Consider the following 23,507-nt stretch of genomic DNA (forward strand, 5'->3'; position numbering starts at 1 on the left):
TATGGGATGTCACGGGGAGGGCACCTCTCGGGGCTGCCTTTCTGGATCTGAGTCCTCAGACTATCAGCACATGTGGGACATCAGGACGGGACATCAGGACGGGACATCAGGAAGGACACTGGCCCACACCACTGACAGCAGGACTGAGGACCTCAGGTTTGGGAGGAAGCAGCCCTGTGCGGTCGAGCAGAAGGCTGGGGACACCGCGCCCGGTCGCAGCCCTGACGGCACGCATCGCCCGAGCCCCTTCCAGGGGCCGAGCGCTGCAACCACAGATGTCGGTGGATGTGGAAAGTTGATGCAATGGTCCCCTCTCCTGGGGGCACCGTAGGAGCGTTCTCGAGAGGTCTGGCCGAGGCCACGCCCCTGGCTCACACTTCTCACCAAGGCTCTAGCCCCGCTGGTCTCAGCCGGAGGCGGCGGAGAGGCTTCCCCAGAGACCTGAGGCGACGTTGGAAGTGCAATAATATTGTGACACCTCAGAGAAGTGGAACAGGTAGCTTGTTACCTGGGAGAGTAAGGGCGCCTGAGAGTCTTGTGGGAGGGAGCGGTGGGGATGGAGCTAGGCTGAGGAAAGGGAGCTGGCTGCTTCGACCACCCATCGGCACTGCAACCCCACAACCGACTGCGGTGATCAGAAGACGAGAGTCAGAGAAAGAGACAAGACAGGCAAGGGCGGCACTATACTCTCTGTCCTAGAGCCCCTCTCCCTGACAAAGCTCTACCCAGAGTCATGCTGCACCATTCGGGGACAAAAACCAATTCTGAGTCCTGCATTTATGTTTTTAAATCACATGCGATTCCAACTACAGGACTGTGTGTGTGTAAAGGAAATTACAAGCACTTACATGCAAAAAACACAGATGTACTTGCAGATAATGCAATCGGTTATTTCAGAAAGAACCAAAGAAGGATTCATGGGCCTTAATTCAAATGGGACCGAAGGGACGGGAGCAGGAAGCCTCAGGGAAGGTGCCACCCGGCCAGATCTCTCAGGCAGGGGACAACGCGTCCCCCCACCGGGACGACCCTCAGATGGGTATTTCCTTCTGTGAAAACAACAGCACCACTGGGGGGGCGGGCCATGGCCCACAGGCTGGCTCCGAGAGGGGGGAATGCTCACGTGACCTGATATGAGGACTAAAGTGCGCCTGAGAACACAGGCTCTCCTCACCTGGCAGGTGTCCCTAAGTGACCTGGGTGTGCAAAGGCCCTGCCAGAGTTCTAACAACTGCTGCAGTTCAACAGACCCAGAGACACGGGACGGGCGTGAACTGAGCTAACCGCAAATGGGATACCAGGCCAAGGGGTCCACAGGACCAGGGTCCCTACGGAGCAGCACGCCTGCCCCGGCACTCATGGCGGTTCTGAGAGCAGTGGTCCAGAGCTGGTCCTCACCTGAGGACAGCGAAGGCCCCATTTTATAAGGAATACAAGGTGTGGAGGGGAGCAGTCACTGTGGCACAGAAGGGCCAAAGGTCTCCTCTAGGCCACACACTGAGTCAGCGGCACAAGAGGACACGGGAGACCCCCTCAACTGGGGCCCTGCCAGTAGGGGGAGGACCAAGAGGATGCGCCAGCACCTCCCTGTGGGAGGGGGTCTCCAGCTTGATCCCCATCTTGAGTCCGTGCACACGCTTGATCGTCTGACGGGATGAGTGTAAAATCCACCTAAAATTGCCTTTTATTGTTGGGTTACCAGAGGTTATTTGCTGAGCGCTCCACGGCATGCTTGTCAGGAATGCACAGCAGACCAGAGTGAGGACGGCCACGTGCTTTTTCTATCTTAAAGGGAACGGACTGCACGTAATTGCTGAAGCCCCTTGCAACTCTGTTTTTCAATTAGCATCGATCACACTCGGTGAAATGAGCTGAAATGTAAATGTGTGTTTAATGATGGAACTCTCCAGGCCATTCATCTTCTCCCCGAAGACTTGGAGCATCTGTTTGCTCACTGGGAATAAGCAGGACTCCTCTCTCCCACAGAAATGATGACTGATGGATGGAACTTCCACAAAAGTCTAACTTGTTTGCTATGGCTTCTCTAATGTTACTGGGTGGATAAAAATGAATTCCTCACTAGCGATTTTTTTTTTAAACTATCAAATTAAATGTGTTCATCATGTTAGAGTATTTTCTTATTCCCAGCATAATCTGAGTGTAGAATTTTTGGACTAAAAAAAAAGTAACTAGTTTATTTTGATACTCAAAGTTAGATTAAAAACAAACAACTCAGTAACTCTTCCCCTTAAGGACAAAAAGCTAACATCCAATGGGAAAGATAAAATAGCGGGTCATAGAAAATAAATGTTTCAAGAGCACCGCTCAGAAAAATAGCTGAGATTATATCCTGTAGAATTGGTCTATCCCTACTTAGAATGTGGTAACCCAGTACATTCTCCTATTTAGTGCAAGAGTTCATTCCTTTTATAAATTTCCTGGTAGAACGTATGTAGCCCATTTGAATATTTCCCGTGATATGATGACATGGGGGCAGCTTTTCCCACTTCTGGACAGTTGTGGTTGTGAGAAAAATTATTTCTACTGTTGAGTTCAAGTTGGCTAAGGCCATTCTGGCTACTTATGCACTGACTGAGGGCATATTGTGTTTAAAAAGAAAGAAAGAAATTACACAACTAAATAATCCCTTAAAGAAGAATTGCTTGATAAGAAAATATTTAGGTCACACTTGGACTTTTTAAGATTGAAAATAAATCTCCCCATTTCTTCCACTCACCTGTAACCCTAACAGTAAAAATTTAGGCCAGGCTAGTTAAGAATGAATATGGTGACCTGGAAAACTAAATTAGAATTTTTAAATAATCTGGACATCCATGAAGCTTAATACCTAGCCAAGTCTTAGCTCTGCTGGATTATGCTAGCAGCTCCCACCAATCTTTTACTTAGACCATGAGCACCTATAACAAAATACTTCATTTGAATTTTACCTTTTGTTTATTACCTAAAGAATGTGCCACCCTATTAATGAAAGAACTAAAAAATAAGAAGTATGAACTGTGTATTATGGAAGAAAAGATTTCCCAATGTTGCAGAAGTACCATTTCTAAACAAAGGCAACAATTTACAGAGAAGACAACTTCTCCATAAAATTCTCTCCTACCGAGGAGGAGGACTCCATGATTTTACTGCCAACACTGGGGTCACTTAAGACAAACCGTTTGTTTTGATACAGATGGTAACATTTAAAAAACAAGTGCGCTGAGCCAGAGACACACTTGGGGAAAGTCAGACATGTTTCCATTAGTTTCTGGTCTCAAGCGTCTAATTATACCAGCCTGCTGAAACCATGACCACACAGACCAAATCTGGAAACATAACGCTATGCTTCGTTCTACCTACGCACAGTACCAGGGGACCTTAGGAGGATGAAACATAAAGCAATATAAATACTAGGATACTCTAAGTATACAAAATATTTCGTTTCTCCAAGAGAAAAACACAAATTTGACATTTTCCAAAATATTTATACGATAACTTGAGAAACTGAAGACAACTTCAGTGGTAAGGATGGAGGAGTTTGGAAGAGTCTTGAGCATTAAAAAAATCTAAATTTGAAGGCACTTACATTTTGCTATCTTCCAACTAAAGAGGTCACTCTTAAAAGGGTATGGCATATGGCATACTTGTGACATTTTCCTCCAATTTTAAGATCGTGGTGTCAGCAACCCTTAAGACACAGCCCCCTGATTCTTGTTAGTGATCTCAAAGCCCTGCATTTCTTGAAGCCAAACACACATGCATGACCCCTGCAGGTCCAGCCTCTGGCTCCTTCCTAAAAGCTGTGGCCTATAGGGTCACCACTCTGAGTGGGGCCATGAGAAACTCCAACACCTGCCAGGGGGTCATGAAAGCCGCCGTGCAGGGACTTCTAAGGGCTCTGGCCAGATGGGAAATGTTATCCAAAGATCTCAAGGCAAACTCTCTTCTCTTTCTAAGTCACTGCCCCAGACTCTGTTAGGCCAATGTTCACGTGGTCCCAACAGGAGTCTGAAAATGCTGATCCACTTTTAGTTCTCAGGTTCTCAATCCCTTCTCAGAGCAGCATTCGGCTTCAAACGTGAGTCCAGAACAGCCACTTGGGTGGAAACTACCCCAGACTATGTGTGGACTGATTATAAAGGGTTTAGTTAGACGATCAAATACCCGTAGGTGCTCCTATCGCTTACAGAGTAGGTGATGAGTTTCTAAATGCTTTCTACATGAAACAGGGCTCTAAACATAACTTTCAGTTTTAAAATCTTTAAGGTACTAGAAGAAAGCATTTAGAGCTAGAAGAATCTCAGAGACCATTCAGCAGAAACCGCTCACTTCACCATAGAAGCTAACCACTTTGCCCCAAGTGACACGGTTAAGATTTGTGTGAGGGCTATAGGAGCCGTGGGCTCCTGGTACCCATACACTTTCTGGTATTAAGCTTGGTCTAAAAACCTAGAAGGAGCCTAGACAGTCATCGGGGTGCTTTAGTGTCTTCACTTCTGTTGAAATGGCATTACCTTGGAGACAGGCCCCCATGGGAGCAGTTGGTAGGGGAGGTCAGGGGGCTGGTCCGGCTGCTGGGATGTCGAGAGGGAGTCCGGCCAATGGTGTTGCTCGGAGAGCCCTGGGGGAAGGCAGAAGAGCTCCATCACGCGAGGGATAAATACAGAACACAGTTCCGCTTGCCCCTCGGCCCTTGAACCCCCGTGCAAATAAATGGGCAGATTCTGCATAATCAGGGTGATTTTTTCCAGAATCATAAGGTCAATTTTAAGTGCATACAAACCCAAAACGGATAACTGTCCTGCAGGCATTCCCGAAGCTGAGTGACTGCTGTCAGCTGGAGCAGACAGAGTAGCAGACACAACTGAGCATTTGCTCTACACGGGGACGGGTAAGTGGAGGCCACCAACTGTGGCCCAAGCACTCACCACACTGGTGTTACTGGAGTTCTTGAGGTGGTTATGCAGGAGTTTGGTGGCACCATCCTGGAATGTTTTTGGCAAGGCACCAAGTAACATGGTAAATTCAGGAGTGTTCAATTCAAACAGAGAGATGAGCACAATCTGTGCTGCCTAGAAACGGAAGAGATGGTTAATTTATGTCACGTACAATTCCCTATCTTGGTCAAAATGCTTGTTAAAGTTGTTTTACTTTATTTTATTTATTTTGGCCGCACCACGCGACTCGCGGGATCTTAGCTCCCTGACCAGGGATTGAACCCGGGCCCCCAGCAGTGAAAGCACGGGGTCCTAACCACTGGACCACCAGGGAATTCCCAAAATTGTTTTTAAAAGAAATCTGTTTTGTATGAGTAGAATAAATAATAAGAGGACATCTGTGCCATAAAAAAAAAAACAAACAGCACCTAGAGAAAATACCATCATCAACTATAAACAGCCAAACTTCAATATGGAAAATAATCCCTGGTTTCACTGAACACCCTGGCCTTGGATTTTACAACAGCACATTAACAATAAATTCCTGAAACTTTTTTCCTCTGCTGTCCAACACTAGGGACAAAGCTAGTGAGTACATAAATGAAACAATCAAAAACTTTGAAAAGGCTTAAGATTGTCCATTCTAGTAAGTCAGAACCAGACAAGGCTCCTAGCACACCCTGGAAAGAACAAGTTTCTAAACAAGCTACCACTGCGTTATCTTGAAAAACCACTTTTCCTAGTGACTAAGAAACGTTAGAAATAGAGTTCAAATACATCTGAAAAACTCCTACTCTTACATCTATGAATTGAGGACAGAGACAGTCTTTGGGAAGCAAACTAGATTTACATGGTACGAATTAAAAAGTTATTACTCTTCTGCCTTTTGGAAAATGTTCTACTTTTCTTTATTAGAGACAACTTATGCTCGTAGTGGCTATAGCAGCAAAGTGGGGAAGAGCAAGCAGCTAAAACACCAGCAGTGAGACCCAGGCTTCCCCGGAAAGCTACATGCCTGCTATGGTGCTCGAGCTTCGAAAACAGTGCCCTCAGAGTTAGTTACAAGGGTTTTGATTTCGAAGAACTATTCCAAAAGAAAATTTTAGTTAGTACTAACAGGCATTTCTTACAAATTTCTAAGAGTCAAAAGAAAGGAAAACATATTATGAAAATCTTTCGACTAGAAGCAAACATTTATTTTTCCAAAGACTGTAATATTTAGGATTGCAATAATTATCCTAAATATTTTTCCACTATATAGAATATTACATAGAAACATGTTTGCTGAGAAATTTTTTGGAAATAAACACCCACAAAAAATCCCACTTCAATGCTTTTATAATGTTAAAATTAATTCTAGGTCCAGTTAATATAAAATTACTATTTTGTACCTGGAGAAGGAAAAAAAAAAAAATCCAAAGACCCAAATGTATTTAACCAAAATGAAAACTTAATTACAAATTTTGAAATATCAGTAGAATAACATATTTTACACAATAAAAAATTATCTTTCATAATGTCATAAGCATTTATTAAAGCACAGCATTGGGCAAAAGGATCTTACTTTTACCCTTGACTTCCAAATATGGTCATTAATAGCCTCTCTAACCAAATTAAATCATAAGGGCCAGTGTGCTTTCACAAGACAGGCAAAAAACATTATTATTGATTGTACTAAAACACACATTTCTACATGTCATTATTGGAACAGTTTTAACAAATCGTTATCTGAAGAAATCTATTTCACCATCAATTTAACACACTGTTAATGTGATTTGTATAAAAGCAAATTCCCCAAATCATGCAAAGTAACCTGTGCATTAAAAAAAATTTTATTAGATGTTGGAAAAAAATGCATGCAGAAAACACTGCACTTCAAAGAGAAGCAAAGAAGCAGACTTGAGTTTTGGCCAAGGGAAAAAAAAATCCGCATCACCAATTTAATAAGAAAGTTGAAAATGCTGAAAATGGCATTAGAAAACTATTAAATGTATTATCACATTTTTGAATAGCATGTTTTTATGTGAAATGTGCCACTGTCTTTAGACCTAATTTCTTCCCAGAATGACAAGATACTCGATGCTAAAAATTTACTTGGGGTTTTCCATGAAGCAAATTATAAAACTGGTAGGATCTTTTAAGAACAAGAGGGCTGCAAGGTGACAGGCCTAGAGACTGTGCTAATTCGTGGCTACTTAACATAAGTGACTTTTCGTCATATGGGAAAAGAAAGCGCAGCAGACTTCAACTTCTACCCACTGAAGAACCTTCTCTCAATAACCCTAAAGTTGAATTTTGATAAGAAATCAAATAGAAAGACAGGGAATTCTGAAAATAACTCGTTGGACGGATGGTATGTGTGTGACTTACGCATATAAGTGAATATAATTTGTTTTTGCATTTTCCAAAATATAAAATGTAAATGATTTTACTAGTTTTCAAAAGTAACCCTTTGGCCTAAAGCTGTCTTCAAAGTAAAATCTTTTTCTGAAACCCAAGCTCCAGAAATGGATGGAAAGTATCATTTAAGTATATTATTTTAAAAAGATTTCACATCAAAGTTTTAAAAGGAATGAGACTGTTATGATCCTGAAACATTTTATCTACAACTCTCTGTATCAGTGAGGAGTCTGAATACCAGAATGTCCAGGCAAGGATGACAACTGGGTTATATTTATCATTACCATCAATATGCTCTCACTGCAGGAATAATTCCAAATATGGGCATGGGCTGGAGAGATTCATTTTTAAAAGCCTGGGGCAGAGCTCGTGTTCAATAATGAGCCCAGAACCAGAGGGTGTCGCTGTCCCAACTTGGAGCTCCTGCCCCACGTGAGGAAGGGCCATTGAAAAGCCAGACCAAACCAAAACCTCTGCTGCTGACGTTTTCTAACGGGCAACTCTGGGGCGACGTACTTTAACGACCAAGTGGCGACCTAAAAGGAAATGACTCCCACTTGTGCCCCTACAGTAGAACTTGAGGGGTGAGGGTAAAAGGGCCTTCAAATCTCACTGCTAGTGTCTGAAAAGAACCTGCAGGCTATCGATGGCCTTGAATGCCATGTGCCTCACAGCAGAAAAGGATTCTTCCAGACAGGAGATCAATAAAACTTTGACAAATGTTTCAGTGTCAGTATTAATTATGGAGAACTTAAAATTTGAGGAGAGGGCTTTTTAAATTTATTAAACAAATATTACTGCTCCCTTCAGACTGTGATTAAAATTGCCTTAGAAAAACCACCAAAGAGAAGGTATTTCAAAACCTTCGGACATTTTAAATTTAGTATCTCTCCGTTGCTATTTCGTTAAAATATGGTAGAAGCCTGTCTGCAACGTGGCTATTTCTTTGGGAAGGCAGTTAATCATAAAACATACCAAAACACAACATTTACACAGGTGCACGCACGCACGCGCACGCACGCTCTGGCTCACGTAGTATTATGTTAATTTTAGGGTTCTTCAAAATCTTCTCAGTGTCTTCACAAGCGTAATCAGGATTAACAATCTCAATGCAAACACTGAAGTGTCTTTTTGCAAGTTAGCACACAGTTTTAAATCTACCTGTTTACAATTTTCTTCCAAGTTTCCTTCTCCAGGCCCAGAGCAGGTGGAGGCTGACCTAGTGGGGAAATCCTCACCTATTCGACTACGCTGAAGCGGGGACGGACAAACAGGAAAGGGGTAGGGTTTAATCAGAGACAAGAAGCACGCGCTCAAAACCATGGTTATTGGTAAGCTGTACAGGTATTTGGCTTCTTTTCTAAAGTCGTATGTATAGAGAGAGATTCTACAATCTAAAAGTCTGTGAATAATAACGGAACAGTAACAGTATCCTTAAGAATAGTAACAGGAACTGCCAGTGTTAAACCTCCGTCATCTGCTGAGTCCTTCATAATCATCACAACGCCTCCTGGAAGTAAGTAACAGTGTTCTTGCAAACAGATCAAAATGAGACTTGAGCGAGGCAGTCATATTCAGCTGAGGTTCAAATCTTATTTGATGGTAAAACGCTGAGCTTTTAGATTAGGACACGCTGCCTATGTATAATCAGAGATTTAAAATTTTTTTCAAATAGAAATGTCGACTTTTGAAGGCTATTTATATATACTTTTCCTGCTCCAGGCAACAGCACCTTTATAATCTCTAATTTTCTTTGCCATGCCTTTACTTCCCGCCTTTCTCAAAACAACATTTGGGGGCTAATAAATCTGTTAGTTCACTTGACAAAGCAGGTGCTCAATGTTAGAGAATCACGTATGATAAGGAAACATACAGGGATTCTGAACCCTAAAATATAAACATACCATTAAAATTTCTATTGTCATTACCGCATTCCCTTTGCCTGATGGGAAAAAAAAAATCTTCCTAACGCTGGAAAAAATTTGGACCAGCAGCAAAACCAAAGCAACCCTCAAGCAGTAATAGCTGAAGCTACAACAACAAACAGAGTAGTATCTATCTAGGTTTTTATATGCTTTATTGCAGTTGGTCCTCCCAACAGTGCCTAAAGCAAATATCATGATTCCCATTTCATGGATAATAAACAAGGATTCAGAGGTTAAACTACTTGTTCACACCGCTAAAAAGTAGCAGAGGCAGAAGTCAACAGAGGTCAACTCTAGAATACACTGTATTATCCTAATACAGACACAGTGCATTAAGAAAGGTCTAGTGATTTCTCCAGAGAAGATATACAGGCTGCCAACAAACACATGAAAGGATGCTCAACATCACTAACCATTAGAGAAACGCAAATCAACACTACAATGAGGTATCGACCTCACACCAGTCAGAATGGCCATCATCAAACAGTCTACAAACAATAAATGCTGGAGAGGGTGTGGAGAAAAGGGAACCCTCTTGCACTCTTGGTGGGAATGTAAACTGATACAGTCACTATGGAGAACAGTATGGAGGTTCCTTAAAAAACTAAAAATAGAACTACCATATGACCCAGCAATCCCGCTACAGGGCATATACCTGAGAAAACCATAATTCAAGAAGAGTCAAGTACCACAACGTTCACTGCAGCTCTATTTTCAATACCCAGGACATGGAAGCAACCTAAGTGTCCATCAACAGATGAATGGATAAAGAAGATGTGGCACGTGTATACAATGGAATATTACTCAGCCATAAAAAGAAACGAAACTGAGTTATTTGTAGTGAGGTGGATGGACCTAGAGTCTGTCATACAGAGTGAAGTAAGTCAGAAAGAGAAAAACAAATACCGTATGCTAACACACATATATGGAATCTAAAAAAAAAAAAAGATTCTGAAGAACCTAAGGGCAGGACAGGAATAAAGACGCAGACGTAGAGAATGGACTTGAGGACGTGGGGAGGGGGAAGGGTAAGCCGGGATGAAGTGAAAGAGTGGGACGGACATATATACACTACCAAATGTAAAATAGATAGCTAGTGGGAAGCAGCCGCATAGCACAGGGAGATCAGCTCGGTGCTCTGCGACCACCTAGAGGGGTGGGGATAGGGAGGGTGGGAGGGAGACCCAAGAGGGAGGGGATATGGGGGTATACGTATATGTATAGCTGATTTACTTTGTTATACAGCAGAAACTAACACACCACTGTAAAGCAATTATACTCCAATAAAGATGTTAAAAAAAGAAAAAAGAAAGGTCCAGCGTACGTCTGTGTAGTTTGGTCAACACAACTCTCAGGACTCCCATACTTAAAAAATGGAAAAGGTTACTTTGGGAATAAAGCAGGCCAGTTAAAGCCGGGTGGGGCTTTTCCATCCATCCAAGTCAGTCCCAGCCAGGCAAGCGCGCCTCCTGACGACTGGCTCGTGTTTTGGTTTAGGTTGTGTTTCCTCCCTCCTCAACATCTTAAATATTCAAACACCCGACTCCCTCTGAGAGGAAACACCCCGGAACACTGACATAAAAAGAGAAACAAAATATCAAAAACACTGAAGTCAGTGAATCAAGAGTTTTGTCAGCTTAAAATGTGCCTAAAGTTGTTTCCCAAACAGGAGATATACCGAGGAGGCGCTGCACTGCCTGCAAACTTCCCGAGTACTGTTTGTATAAAATTAATATTCTCTAAGGATAGGGTCAATATGAGAGTTTACTGCATAGATTTCAGACTGTAGGACTCTTCTAGTATTTAGAATGTAACCTTGCCCTACTCTTAGGAAATTAAGTCAGCACCAACAGGAGAACTTGGTTCATGATCAGAAAGTGCTTTTCTGATCATGAAAATCACCAAGATTTCCCTAGCACCTGATACAACCTTTTAATAACTGCAAATTACAGGCGAGGCAAAACATATGTCTACTTAGAAGAGATAAGCAAGCAAATCTTTAGTGCACTAAATCATCCAGATGAAAATGCTGCCTGTTTTCTTTCCTTGCAGACTTAAAATAACAGTGATGACAATTTAAAATCTTAGCACAGAGTGATATATACCATATCACAATTTCTAAGTATTTTAATTTACTTAGGCACTACATTCATTTAGACAATCTTTAGAATACATCTCAAATTCTTGGATAAGGCGGGTGCATCACTTACAACAGCATGTACATTTATATAAATATCCAGTGGATGGAACCGCAAAACAGAGCATTTAAATAAAAGCGGCTCTATCTCCAGGAAGGATTCACCTGTATGGGGCAAAAGAACACGTATTTGAATACTGTGCTTTAACAAGCCTATCCTAGTGGGTGCTCGATGGATACAACTGAAAGCCAAACAATCTAATCCACGAATATCTTCGAGGATGAAAAAAAAATTTCACCGGGTGCTCAGAATGCAGAGATGCACCTGCTAAAATGAACCTCATTACAATTTGCATAGTTAGGTAAAAAAGCTCCCTATTCAGGTAAGAGCTAAGGAACTACCGAATAACTAACTATGGAAGACTCATGCCAGGCCGCCGAAAACCAAAGCCTTGGTAGGCAGAGCGTAAGGTGGGCCCCAGGGTCCCCGCCTTCTGGTGGGTAAGCCTTACAGCCCTCCCCCAGGGTGAGTGGGACTTATGCGTGTGACGGACTTCACTCCCATAATTACGTTACATGGCAGAAGGGGTTCTGCAGGTTTAATTAAAGTCCCTCCCTAATTGGCTGACTTAAAGGGCAGATTATCCTGTGTGGTGATAATCAGGTGAGCCCTTTTTAAAGAGGCAGAGAGATTAAAATGAGTCTCCTGCTGGCTTCATTTTAATTTATCTTTCATTTTTGACGAATAGTTTTGCTGAATAGAGATTTTGGGTTTTTTTGTTTGTTTGTTTGCGGTACGCGGGCCTCTCACTGTTGTGGCCTCTCTCGTTGCGGAGCACAGGCTCCGGACACGCAGGCTCAGTGGCCATGGCTCACGGGCCCAGCCGCTCCGCGGCATGTGGGATCCTCCCGGACCGGGGCACGAACCCGCGTCCCCTGCATCGGCAGGCGGACCCTCAACCGCTGCGCCACCAGGGAAGCCCTCTCTTTGGGTATTTATCATTCATTAATTCACTGAAAATACTTACTAAATGCCTACTTTGTTTTACAGGTCTTGTGCTAGGTGCTGAGCATGCAGGGTGAACAAAAGAAGAGAGGTGGAGGAGGCACGGGGGGAACGGCAGGGCCAGGCCTCGCCCTGAAGACACCCAGGGCCCAGGCTGGGTCCCGAGAGAATTAGCGGCAACCAGGTCAAGACTACGTCAGCAGCCTGCGTGCCTGAGGTTCAGTCCCAGGGGAACGGTCTAAACTGATGGGCCTCAACACTGCATTAAAGATCAGCCAAGAGTGGGAGGAGCCCCGACCAGACACAGAGCAACGTCCACGCTCCACTCTGTACCAGTGAAGTCAAGTGACTGCGGGGAGAGCACAGCCATCTAGGTTAGTTTTCACTGAAGCCAGGACTGAGAACTACTGACGTAAAGCCTTTCAGCTTCCTCTCAGGGGCCGGGATTACTGTCCCGAAGCCCAGGTTCGACCTCAGCCTGAAGGTGGGGTGTTCCGCAGTCCTTACAATGGGGAAGGGGAAGACTTGCGGGCAGACACTGGAGGCAGTGTTTTGATGCCCCAGGCTAGGTAACTCAAGGAAAAACATTCCTCTAGTGTCCTGATTAGAAAGGTTAGGACAATAAATCCGAGCTCAAATGTTTAATGTGCATGTCCAGAGGAAGTAGCCATAATGACCAAAGCTGGCTGTTCCCATACAGGCCCTAATCATGATAATAACGTGCATGTCTAAAACATCTTCCAGCCCCATGGGAGGGAACACTTCAGTAACCTTCAATTACAAAAACACATACTCATATAGACACACGTACTCAACGTGTTATGACTAAAGATAGGAAGTTGTACTTGGGCTCTTGTATTTCTTGGTTGATCTGTGACTTTGAAAACGGTAACACAAATATCTTTCTGACGTTCCAATCAACCAAATCATGCCACCACCTCCCAAGTCCCAAAGAGGCTTAATGGTTAAATTAAAGGTTGCCAGTGAAATGCTCTTTCAATAAATATTGAAACATTTTACAAACAGATCATAAATCAAAAATATTATTTTACTATTATTTACTATTAGAACAGTAATTTTGAATGAGTGCTTTAATAAAATTCATCCTTGTTTCTTTGACAACTTAGTTTATTACTGTACAATGGCTGGAGAATTACATTGGCTGTGACCTTCCCAAAGAAACCCTGCAGGTGGTTCTTTGGTTCCCTTCCTTGGATTCCATTAGAGCAGGAGCTAGGTGTTCAGGGGCATTTGGAACCACAACAACCTCGCTAACTACCTCTTGGACTCATCCTTAACCCTGCCTCAACCCAAGTGGTCCACGTTACCAACTCTACCCCAAGGCCAAAGGACTATTTTGGCACGTTTGGCGGTGGAAGGAGTATACTACGGGGAAAAAAGAAAAGAAAAAAAAAAAAAAAAAAAGCAAAGTTCATGATTACATACAAATAACCAAAATCAAGTACTTTTAGTCTGAAACCAGAACTAAGAAATCTGGTTTTTATCAGTAACTTTGAAAGGCTAGCTTGTTTATATATAAAGTAAAAGAACAATGGCCATGTGTGAAACTCAAGTGTAGAAGAACAGGACACTGACAGGAAGAGAATAATAGAAACAACGAAGAGAGTGATAACTTACACTTCCTGTGTGCTTATAACCTGTCAGGAATGGATCATGCTTTTAACATATATGAATTCATCTTCACAGTAGTCCTAAGGCAGAATACTACCTAAGAATAGAAATAACAGGGTCCCGTGCTCCCTCCACTGTGTTATATGCCTTTCAACGTGCCATTTCAGAAGAAAATAGCAAATATTTCTCTTTAGGTGATTGAAAAAAAAAAAAAAGCAACAACACAACATCTTGGTATCAGGGTGTCTCCCATGATACAAGATTTCAGATTTTCATTTTGATCTTCAAAGGCTGCAACTAGACGGAGCTGGAGGGACAGGAGCAGAGCCTTGGTTTCCTAGAAAAGGAGCGATAGTGGTTTGCGTGTAGGCTTGTGGGTGGTTTACAAGTTCCCATAAATGCCTCTTCGTGACGCGTGCCTAAGGACATACCTTTCTCACGTCTGAACTCTTTGGTTCTGTCGTCCAGGTTATAATTCTAGAAACAGCAAGCCTTGTCTCACTAGAGTTTATGAAATCTGTTGGGTCCATCTGCCTAGCGAGAGACTCGATGTACTTCAGGATTGCAACTTTGACCTGAAAGATCCAGCAATTATAAACAGTAGGTACGCTTTATAAATCTTTGAACAGAACTCTTAACTGGTGCTCAGAGAAAAGAACGCACTACTGAGGGGACACCACCTTTCTCCTGGATTTATGTTCCTACATGCAGGGGCCCTCCAGCAGTGAAAAAGCATGAGATGACTGACAGGGAAGCCTGGGAACAGAAGAGAGGCCTGCAGCCTAATCCCCTTCCCTCTGTGACTGCCGGGCCTGCAGAGAAGGCAGGCTCTGCTCCTCACAGACGCCGGAAGACACGTGCCGGGCAGGAGCCCCCGCTGGGGTGAAGGGTGGAGGCACCAGGGAGACCTCCAGCTCTGCCACCGACCGCGGGGCAAGTACAACTCTGTGTGAGTTTTATTTTTCAGCCACTCTAGACCAGGTCTTGCAAGGCAGCACTGAAGGTAATTCAAGCTGATAATTCTGCTCTAACTTCCCCACCGAGGTCTCACTTGGTTTTGACATCAGGAGAAAAGGGTTATTATTTATTGGGCCTCTCCTAAAACCCTCAGCAAAATTAGTGATCAAACAGCAGACAATGTACCTGATGTCATTCAAAGGAGCACATCCTCCTTCAAATACCATTAGTTCATTCTTATAGGTATGATGTTTATAAAACATGTCAATTCATTTTTCATGTGTTACGACGTTAATATTAAAACCATTCCAATAAGATACCTATTTTAACACATCAAAATTCTCTACATTAAATATTAATGTGAAACACTGTAATAATGCCCAAATGTTGGTAAGGATGTGGAGCAACTGGAGTTCTCAGACACCGCTGGTAGGAATATAATCTGATATAACCATTTCGGCAGTTTAAAATAAAGTTAAGCATGTCCCTACCCAATAAACCAGCAACTTCTCTACTATGTACTGAACCAAGAGAAATGGAAACATGTTGCTCACAGCAGATTTACTCACAATAGCCAAATATGAGTCATGTATAAGCAAGTGTATTTTAAGCAAATTTGACTTCTCGAGGTTGAACTATAATGACAAATAGTTACCGACCTTGAGGTTAGGAGTCTGGGTTTGATCCACAATAAATCTCATCAAAATGTTAAACTGCTGATCAAATGGAAAGGAGTCCCTAGGTTTAAAAAAAAAAAAAGTATTTTAAAAGAAAGACTTATTACAAAAAACAATGTAAAATCATATAAGAAACAAAAATACAGTATTATAGATTCCTCTAACATATGTAAAAAGCAAGCACGTTTATATTTTTTAAATATTACTTCTCATTTTATGTAAATACTAAAGTAATACACATTACATAGAAAACTTATTTGTTTTGTTTTTTGGTTTTTGTTTGGCTGCACCGCATGGCGCACGGGATCTTAGTTCCCGGAACAGAGATGGAACCCGGGCCCGGCACTTGAGAGCACCGAGTCCCAACCACCAGACCGCCAGGGAATTCCCTAGAAAATTTAGAAAAGGGGAAATCTTGTTAAAAGTCCTGAAACACATAAACTGAGCAATGAATGTCTGCTTGCCTTCTTGGGAAGCAAGAAGGAATTCTGGGGAATTCCCCGGCCTAGGTCCCTTGCCTTACTGCAAATACAGCACGTTACACTGAGTTCACTGAAAATCTAAAGGGAAATCTACTTGGATAATAAAATTCTATAGCAGCACAAATTACACAGACCTCCGGGGATGGGGACCAAAAGAAAAGCTGGCATCACAGTGCAGAGGAACAAATGTAGGCTTGGCAGCCAGAGACATCTAACAGATGCAAGCGTGGGGGACGATGACGGGGCAGTGTGATACCCTCCACACTCTCCCTCAGGCCACACAAAAGAGTGACAACCGGCTCTCCTGGATGCTGGCTCCCGGGCTGCCACGAGCAGGAAGTGGGGCTCCAGGTGTGTCAAGTTACTCTCTGTTTCCTAATTTTATAATGAAATGAGAAAGGTCCTTCCATTTTGACAATTCTATGATACCTACTCGTATCCCAGTTTGCAGTAACGGGTCATATAAAAGTTACTATGCTGCTGCTGATTTTCTGAGTGACCTGGAGACATCTGTTTATTCTTTTAAAAATTCAGCAATCTGACACATTCCCCTCCGTCATCCACCAAATCACAACCAAGACATTACGGCGAACCATCTTCTGAGATCATTCAATTTCTATCACTCGTGTGTCGAGGATTCACTATTGCACAGGCAACGGTCAGAAGTTTGTTTCCAAACAATAACGGCACAGAGTCAGTTTTTTTACACTTTTTCTGAGTCTCAGTAGCTTTTCTTTTCTCATAAAGGCCAGATGGGCTACAAATATTGTAAGTGTGCTATCATCTCTAGCCAATGAACTGTTAATAGAAACTATTCCTGGATGAACGGGAACCCTACACCACACATGAACAGAAATACTTCTAGTGTGCCTTACAAGAGGCTGAAGTCGTAAAAGTACTAAGGTCTTCAGAAGGATGCTCATAAATATTCTAAAGTGTTTTTTAAAGAGAAGAGAATCAATTTTCAATTTTTTTTTCTTTTTTTTACATTTGTCTTAGGTATTCACAAAAATAATGTCAACTCAAGGAAGATATGGGCATTTCATCTCATGGATTGTTGGGCTATTTCAACATATATGTTAATAAGAGAATGTGGGAATTAAGTAAGGAAGTAGATATTCAAGTGGGTGACAAAAGCCACAGGTAACAAAATGACAAGAAACCACCTACAAAGACTCCCGTAGTATCAAAATGGTCTAGTGCCCCCGCCCCACCAGTAGACATTTTCCCAAAGAGGACATACAAATGGGCAACAAGTACATGAAAAGGTGCTCAACATCACTAATTATTAGAAAAATGCAAATAGAAACTACAATGAGGTATCACCTCACACCTGTTAGAATGGCCATCATCAAAAAGACAAGAGAAAACAAATGCTGGTGGGAATGAAAATTGGTGCAGCCGCTATGGAAAATGGTATGGAGGTTCCACAAAAAAATTAGAACTAGCGAATTCCCTGGTGGCCTATCGGTTAGGACGCAGCACTTTCACTGCTGTGGCCCACGTTCAACCCCTGGTCAGGGAACTGAGATCCCGCAAGCCACGTGGCACAGCCAAAAAAAATAAAAAGAAAAAAAAAAAAATAGAACTACCATATGAGCCAGCAACCCCACTGCTAGGTATATATCCAAAGGAAATGAAATCAGTATCTCAAAGAGATATCCGACCCCATGTTCACTGCAGCAAGTGAACCCCATATTCACAACAGCCAAGACATGGAAACAACCTAAGTGTGTTGATGGATGAACGGATAAAGAAAATGTGGTGTACATATAAATGGAATATTATTCAGTCATAAAAGAGAAGGAAATCATGCCATTTGTGACAACATGGATGAAACTTGAGGGCATCGTGCTAAGTGAAATAAGCCAGATAGAGAAAGACAAATACTACATATCACTTATATGTGGAATCTTAAAAAAAAAAAGTCAAACCCATGGAAACAAAGAGTGGTTGCCAGAGCCTAGTGGGGTGAGGGAAATGGGGAGATGTTGGTCAAAGGGTACAAACTTCCCGTTACAGTTATAACACTTGCTAAGAGAACATATCTTGACTGCTTTTACCGCATAAGCAACAAAAAATGGTAATTATGTGAGGTGAAGGATGTGTTAACTGACATTGCAGTAATCATTTAGCAATATATACATGTATCAAATCCTCACATCATACACTTAAAACTTACACAACGTTGTATGTCAGTTTTACCTCAAAAGGTGGGAAAAAACGATCTTGCCCCCAAACACTTGCCTTGTGACATCGAGAGCCTTCTGAACTTTCGCTTGCACAGATCCAAGCAAATCTGCTCCCATTTTCTTAAGCAATTGTGTGAGAAGAACAAAAAGCCAGTCTTGCAAGTCATCCTTATGAATTATTATAAAATCCACAAGAGTCTCCAAAAACATACTGAAAACCTAGACACAAATGGAAACCAAGTATTTCACATATTTAATTCATGATTTCCTCCCAAGTCTCCAAAATGATAAAAATGCCCATCTTGGCTTTGTCCAGAATCGTAACTGGGGTTGACACTGTCCACAACTGGACATGGCATAGGAGGCAAATGCAGTAACAAGAACAGATAAAGGAAAAGGGGTCGGAACTTACTCTCTGGTGTGAATTCCACCGCAAACCAGGCCATGCAACGAAACAGATTCCATGTTAGTCCACAGTGAAGTCATACAAGTTTCATGCAGTTTCTTAAAAGGCCTGAAAAGGCTACAAACTGACGAAATAACTCTCCCCTCCCTCTACATGCCTTTAAAATTCAGTACAGAGAGAAATTAACTTTGCTGAAAATATGAGTCTAATCCTGGAGACCTTTCTTTTCTTTCCTTTCCTTTTTCCTTTCCTTCCTTCCTCCCTCTCTCCCTCTCTCTCTCTCTTTCCTTTCTCTCTCCCTCTTTTTCTTTAAAAAACCTTTTAACCATCATAATTCTATACTATTATTGCTCATCACCTAGCATTCAACAAAAACTATTACAGGATGAGGGCAAAAAAAACTTGCATATATATTGCTTTTCATTTCAGTCATCTATTTTGATGTATGCCCGGTCAGATATTTATAAAGTATTATCTTTATGAAAAGATATTACAAGAGCCATACCAATCTTTATAAAAGATTATGGCTTGGGATGAAAGACACCGACAGTTGACATAATCCTCACGCTGTTGTGTGATCACCACTGCTCCCTACGGTGAGACAGAGCTCACGGTGGATCACCCCTGAACCAGTCTCAGAGAGGTTAGCGGTGGCACTGTGCACCCTACTTGGTAAATGAGTCCTGCTCTCCTGGGACAACCCAGCTATCGCAGACCTACTCGGTTCTGGCTCAGCAACTATTAACCACCAGGGGTCTCCCGTGAGACAGCTCAGAAAGAAGTCAGTGAGCCCCAGCTGTGGGCTTCCTGGCTTAGCACAAAGGCAGCTAGCAAATATTTACTAAACTGAGACCTGCAAACTCACTGTACAAGAGCCTTCTGATGGAAACAAATTTCCTTCTTTATCCTCACATTCTGGTTCTGAATCAGCAATCTAGAGGTGACAGGTAATAGAAATTTCATCAATGTCCAAATCCATCTAATATCCCTTATGCTGTACATCTTATGAATCTTATGCTTATGCTTTAAATCTTACTGCTTTTAATACTATCTTAGAGAAAATCTTGATAATTATATCTTTGGATATCTTACCTGGCCCTTAAACTCAACGTTTCTTGGATTTTATTAATACTCTGAATCATGTCAACCTTGCTGTGAGGGTCATAACAGGAATTTTAAGACATGCTTTAAGACCAATATTGAGGAGAACTGTTGCCCCCGCCCCAAAAAGGAGCACCCCGCATTCATTCTCCTATGCTCCCGTGAGCACTTCAAAAGGCAGGGAGGGGTCCTGTGTTGTTTTCTGTATCCCTAGCCCAGAGTGGGTGCTCAGTAAATGCTGAATGACTGCACAGATGGATGGATGATTGACACTTCACAGACAATTCCTGTGAGGATGAAAGTGTAGGAAAAGAAGGGGGATCACAGTAACTGGCTAGACTTTCTGGCCACCACAGGTTTCTTTCTCCCAGGAGGATTTATTTAGAAGAGACCATTTTTACTAGGAAAATGATAGTGTAAGACAGTTAAGTCTTGCACATCAAGCATTTAAGATTTGCTGGTGCTGATTTCTGGTTCCCTCTATTTCTACTTTAGTTTCTGTCCTTTACACTTTAACTTTCCCGATATCTTCATTCCTCTGTTTTTTCTTTCTCTAAAACCATCGAACAGCAACAGCCTGCAAAGCCTTCCTCCCCAAAAATGGTATTTATTTACAATCTAGACTCCAAGTGAACTTTTATCAAGGGTCCCGCTCTCAGCTCCACTCCTAGAAAGGGCCTGTCCCTCACTCCTGGGTGCTCTCCCCTCAGCAGGGAGTCCTTGTCAAAAGGCAGTCCTCCTCCGGTCCCCAGGAGGTGTAGGCACCAGCTAAGCGACCACCATTCAGCAAATACTTAGAGGCGGCAATTCTATTGGTGTCTGGAGAAATACTTAATGTGGTTCTTCAGTAAATCCATTTTATAAATGCTTCCAATTTTCTATCTTGTCCCATATAGACAAATTCTACATGGGTACCCCCCCCAAAAAAAATTACATAACTTGATTATTTTCTTCACTACTGTAACTTTTTTCAGGAAGGCATTATATTCTAACACACTGTTACATCCTAGCACCCAGCCCACCATTTGGCTAAGTATGTGAAAATATTTGCTGAATAAGTAAAAGACTACATCTCATTCTCTCCACGGTAACCCTTACTTGAAACACACTTTATTTAACTTGATGTTGTATGGACATTGGAAGTTTCTAAGAATTCCGTTTTCAGAAGCCATAACAAACTATTGCTGAAATTGGGGTTCAGTCTGTAAGGTCTGCACTGTGCTGCGGGGCTGGTACCCCACTCTGAAGTCGTGTATCGTGCGGCCCGCGCAGACATGCAGAGAGGTACACAAGTGGGCAGGTTCCCCAGACCTTACCTTGCTGTGAGGGTCAGCAAACATTCGGGTGAAAATCTCACACAATCTTTTCAACTCCACCCGACTAGAGGAAACAAAATAGAAATAAATAAATTTAATATTTAATAAGCCAATACTGAAATTAGTTACAGCTTCTCGAAATCCTTTTATTTCATTCCACTACATAAGCTTTATATAATTTTTATATAACAAAGTCCTTTCTTCACAAATCAATTATCTAAATTTTAATTTATGATGGAACTGCACAGGAATAAAAAAGTCACGATCGTCTTGCTCTGATTCTAAAATGAAACTGAATCTCAGAGCGTGATCACCTGAGTTCACACATGTGGGCGTGGCAAAGCCATGAGCCACATCCTGCTCACCTCGTTGCCGGTGTGTTTCCACCACCACAAATGAAAGGCAATGGGATCAACTAGGAAAAGCATGTGCTTCGGGGTCAGACAGACCTGGATTTTAATCTCAGTTCTGCTAGAGCCAAAGTACTCTGATATCTTTGTATCCATTTCAGTGAACCAAGCGGCTGCTAAAAGGATTAAAGAACACACCCTACCTGCAACTGTGCCTGAGACAAAGCAAACACGCATTTCATGTCGGTGCCCCTGTGACTTTTCTTACCCTGAACTGTACTACTGAATCCCATTTCTGCTTCAAGGTTTCATTAGAAAGACTCACCTTCTTCCCCAAATCATCCCTCTCAGGTTGGGTGATCCTTTAACATTGCTAACAATGAAATCTAGATCAGACCAACGCTAATCAACAGATTTCTAGAGATTATTCAATGGATACTTGGTGAACACTAAGAAGCAAGAAACTGGGGCCACGAGAATTGAGCAGATTCTTGACGAATGATGACAGCAAATCCTTTTTTCTGTTTTTTGACAGGTCACTAGCGCACCAGAGAGGACCTGCACTTCAGAGCGCATGTGGCAAAACTTCTCCTGACGCGTGCACAGAACAGAACAAGGGGGGGCCGGGGGGTGGGGAGGGAAGGCGGCAGGAAGGAATAAGGCAGGGGCCAGACTGACTGGACAGCCGCGCTTGAAGCCCAGTGATTCGTCAGTCAATGCTCCCATGGCTTTGCGGAGCCATCCATGACCAGAGACATTTATCCAGTCTCACCACACAGCTTTAAAAAAAGTTACCTGAAGAATATAATATAGTGTAGTTCAAACATCTCCGTAATTTTGAGATTCATCTTATAAGCAATGGCCTATTAGTACTGTCATGGTTTAATAAGCGGCATTTCTTCTCAGATATAAAATAATGGTGTGCCAGTGGTGCCTTAGATTTGAGGAAATATGGTCTAAACACATATTTTTGGTATATGTAATACACGCTCATTTTAGAAAATTTATGAAATATAGAAACAAAGAAAAAAAGCAAAAATAATCAGTTCTAAAGCTGAAGAGTACTTTAGAGTACCCTATTTGAGTATCTCTCTACTCTGCATATTTATAAACTATACCTACGCCTATGTGTATCAAAACACTTTAGGTATCATTTTATCCATGACTCTAAAGTGTAATAAACCGTCCCAACCTGCAGACCTGTTTTACTTTTGACCTAAATTGCAAACTGTACCGAGATTTCTCAAATAACACCTAATAGACAAGTGTAAGCCATAGGGAACCAAATGCTTTCTAAACCTAATCAGTTACAAAGTGTTTGCCGGATATTTCAAATTCTCCGGAAGGCAAGGACCACGACTTAGCCCTCCCAGCACCTTTAGTGCCTGCCCCAGCGGCTGGAATTCCGTTAAGAACTCCTGAGATGACGGGAGCCCGGGTAAGGCCCCGGGAGGGCAACACGGGACTCAGCCTGAGCTCACAAGCCTGGCCTCCTGCCCTCACCTCAGTGTTCTCTGGCTCTTCAGCAGGTTCTGCAGGCCCAGGAGCCCCTCCTTCCGCTCGGACCAGTTGGAGCTGGCGCAGTGGTTGAGTACCTCGGCCACATCCTCGGTCTGGCGCAGGTAGTGGGGGATGCCCCCGTTCCGGGAGCTGTACGAGCGCTCGGAGCACACGCTGGACGCGTCGCTGTTGGCGTCATCGTCGGAATACATCCCGTACGGCTCATACCTCCTCCTCACGGGCTTCTTCTGCCAGATCCAAGGACGGGTCGGGGGAGACACGGACAGGTGACGTGAGTCTCACCAAACAAAACCAACGACAGAGAGCTAAACGTAGACACACACAGGCGCATGCACCGCCCTTTCCCTGCGCTTACAGATGAGGGGAGTAAAAACAGAAAAGCAGACGTAGGGTGAGTAACAAGCAGAGCAGCCCACAGCAGAGAGGAAAGAGCACGATCTCTAGCGCGGTGTGTGGCCTTCTCAGTAA

The 23,507-nt window shown here is 42.7% G+C and overlaps 1 protein-coding gene across 1 annotated transcript in view; it reads right to left on the reverse strand.

The window, feature by feature from the left end:
• CLASP1 (cytoplasmic linker associated protein 1) overlaps positions 1 to 23,507 on the reverse strand; it is a 266,955-nt gene that overhangs the window by 40,824 nt on the left and 202,624 nt on the right. The window contains exons 28-36 of the mRNA XM_089916904.1: positions 23,022 to 23,266; positions 21,169 to 21,232; positions 18,401 to 18,564; positions 15,654 to 15,732; positions 14,469 to 14,612; positions 8,499 to 8,588; positions 4,929 to 5,072; positions 4,515 to 4,621; positions 509 to 625 (exon numbers count right to left, since the gene is read on the reverse strand). Of these exons, the coding sequence (XP_089773030.1) occupies positions 509 to 625; positions 4,515 to 4,621; positions 4,929 to 5,072; positions 8,499 to 8,588; positions 14,469 to 14,612; positions 15,654 to 15,732; positions 18,401 to 18,564; positions 21,169 to 21,232; positions 23,022 to 23,266 (1,154 nt within the window). The remainder of the gene's footprint in view (positions 1 to 508; positions 626 to 4,514; positions 4,622 to 4,928; positions 5,073 to 8,498; positions 8,589 to 14,468; positions 14,613 to 15,653; positions 15,733 to 18,400; positions 18,565 to 21,168; positions 21,233 to 23,021; positions 23,267 to 23,507) is intronic.

This window comes from Delphinapterus leucas, chromosome 8 (assembly GCF_059928025.1).
Source record: "Delphinapterus leucas isolate spDelLeu-1000000601 "Yukka" chromosome 8, BTC_Dleu_Yukka2, whole genome shotgun sequence".
Classification (NCBI taxonomy): Eukaryota; Metazoa; Chordata; class Mammalia; order Artiodactyla; family Monodontidae; genus Delphinapterus; species Delphinapterus leucas.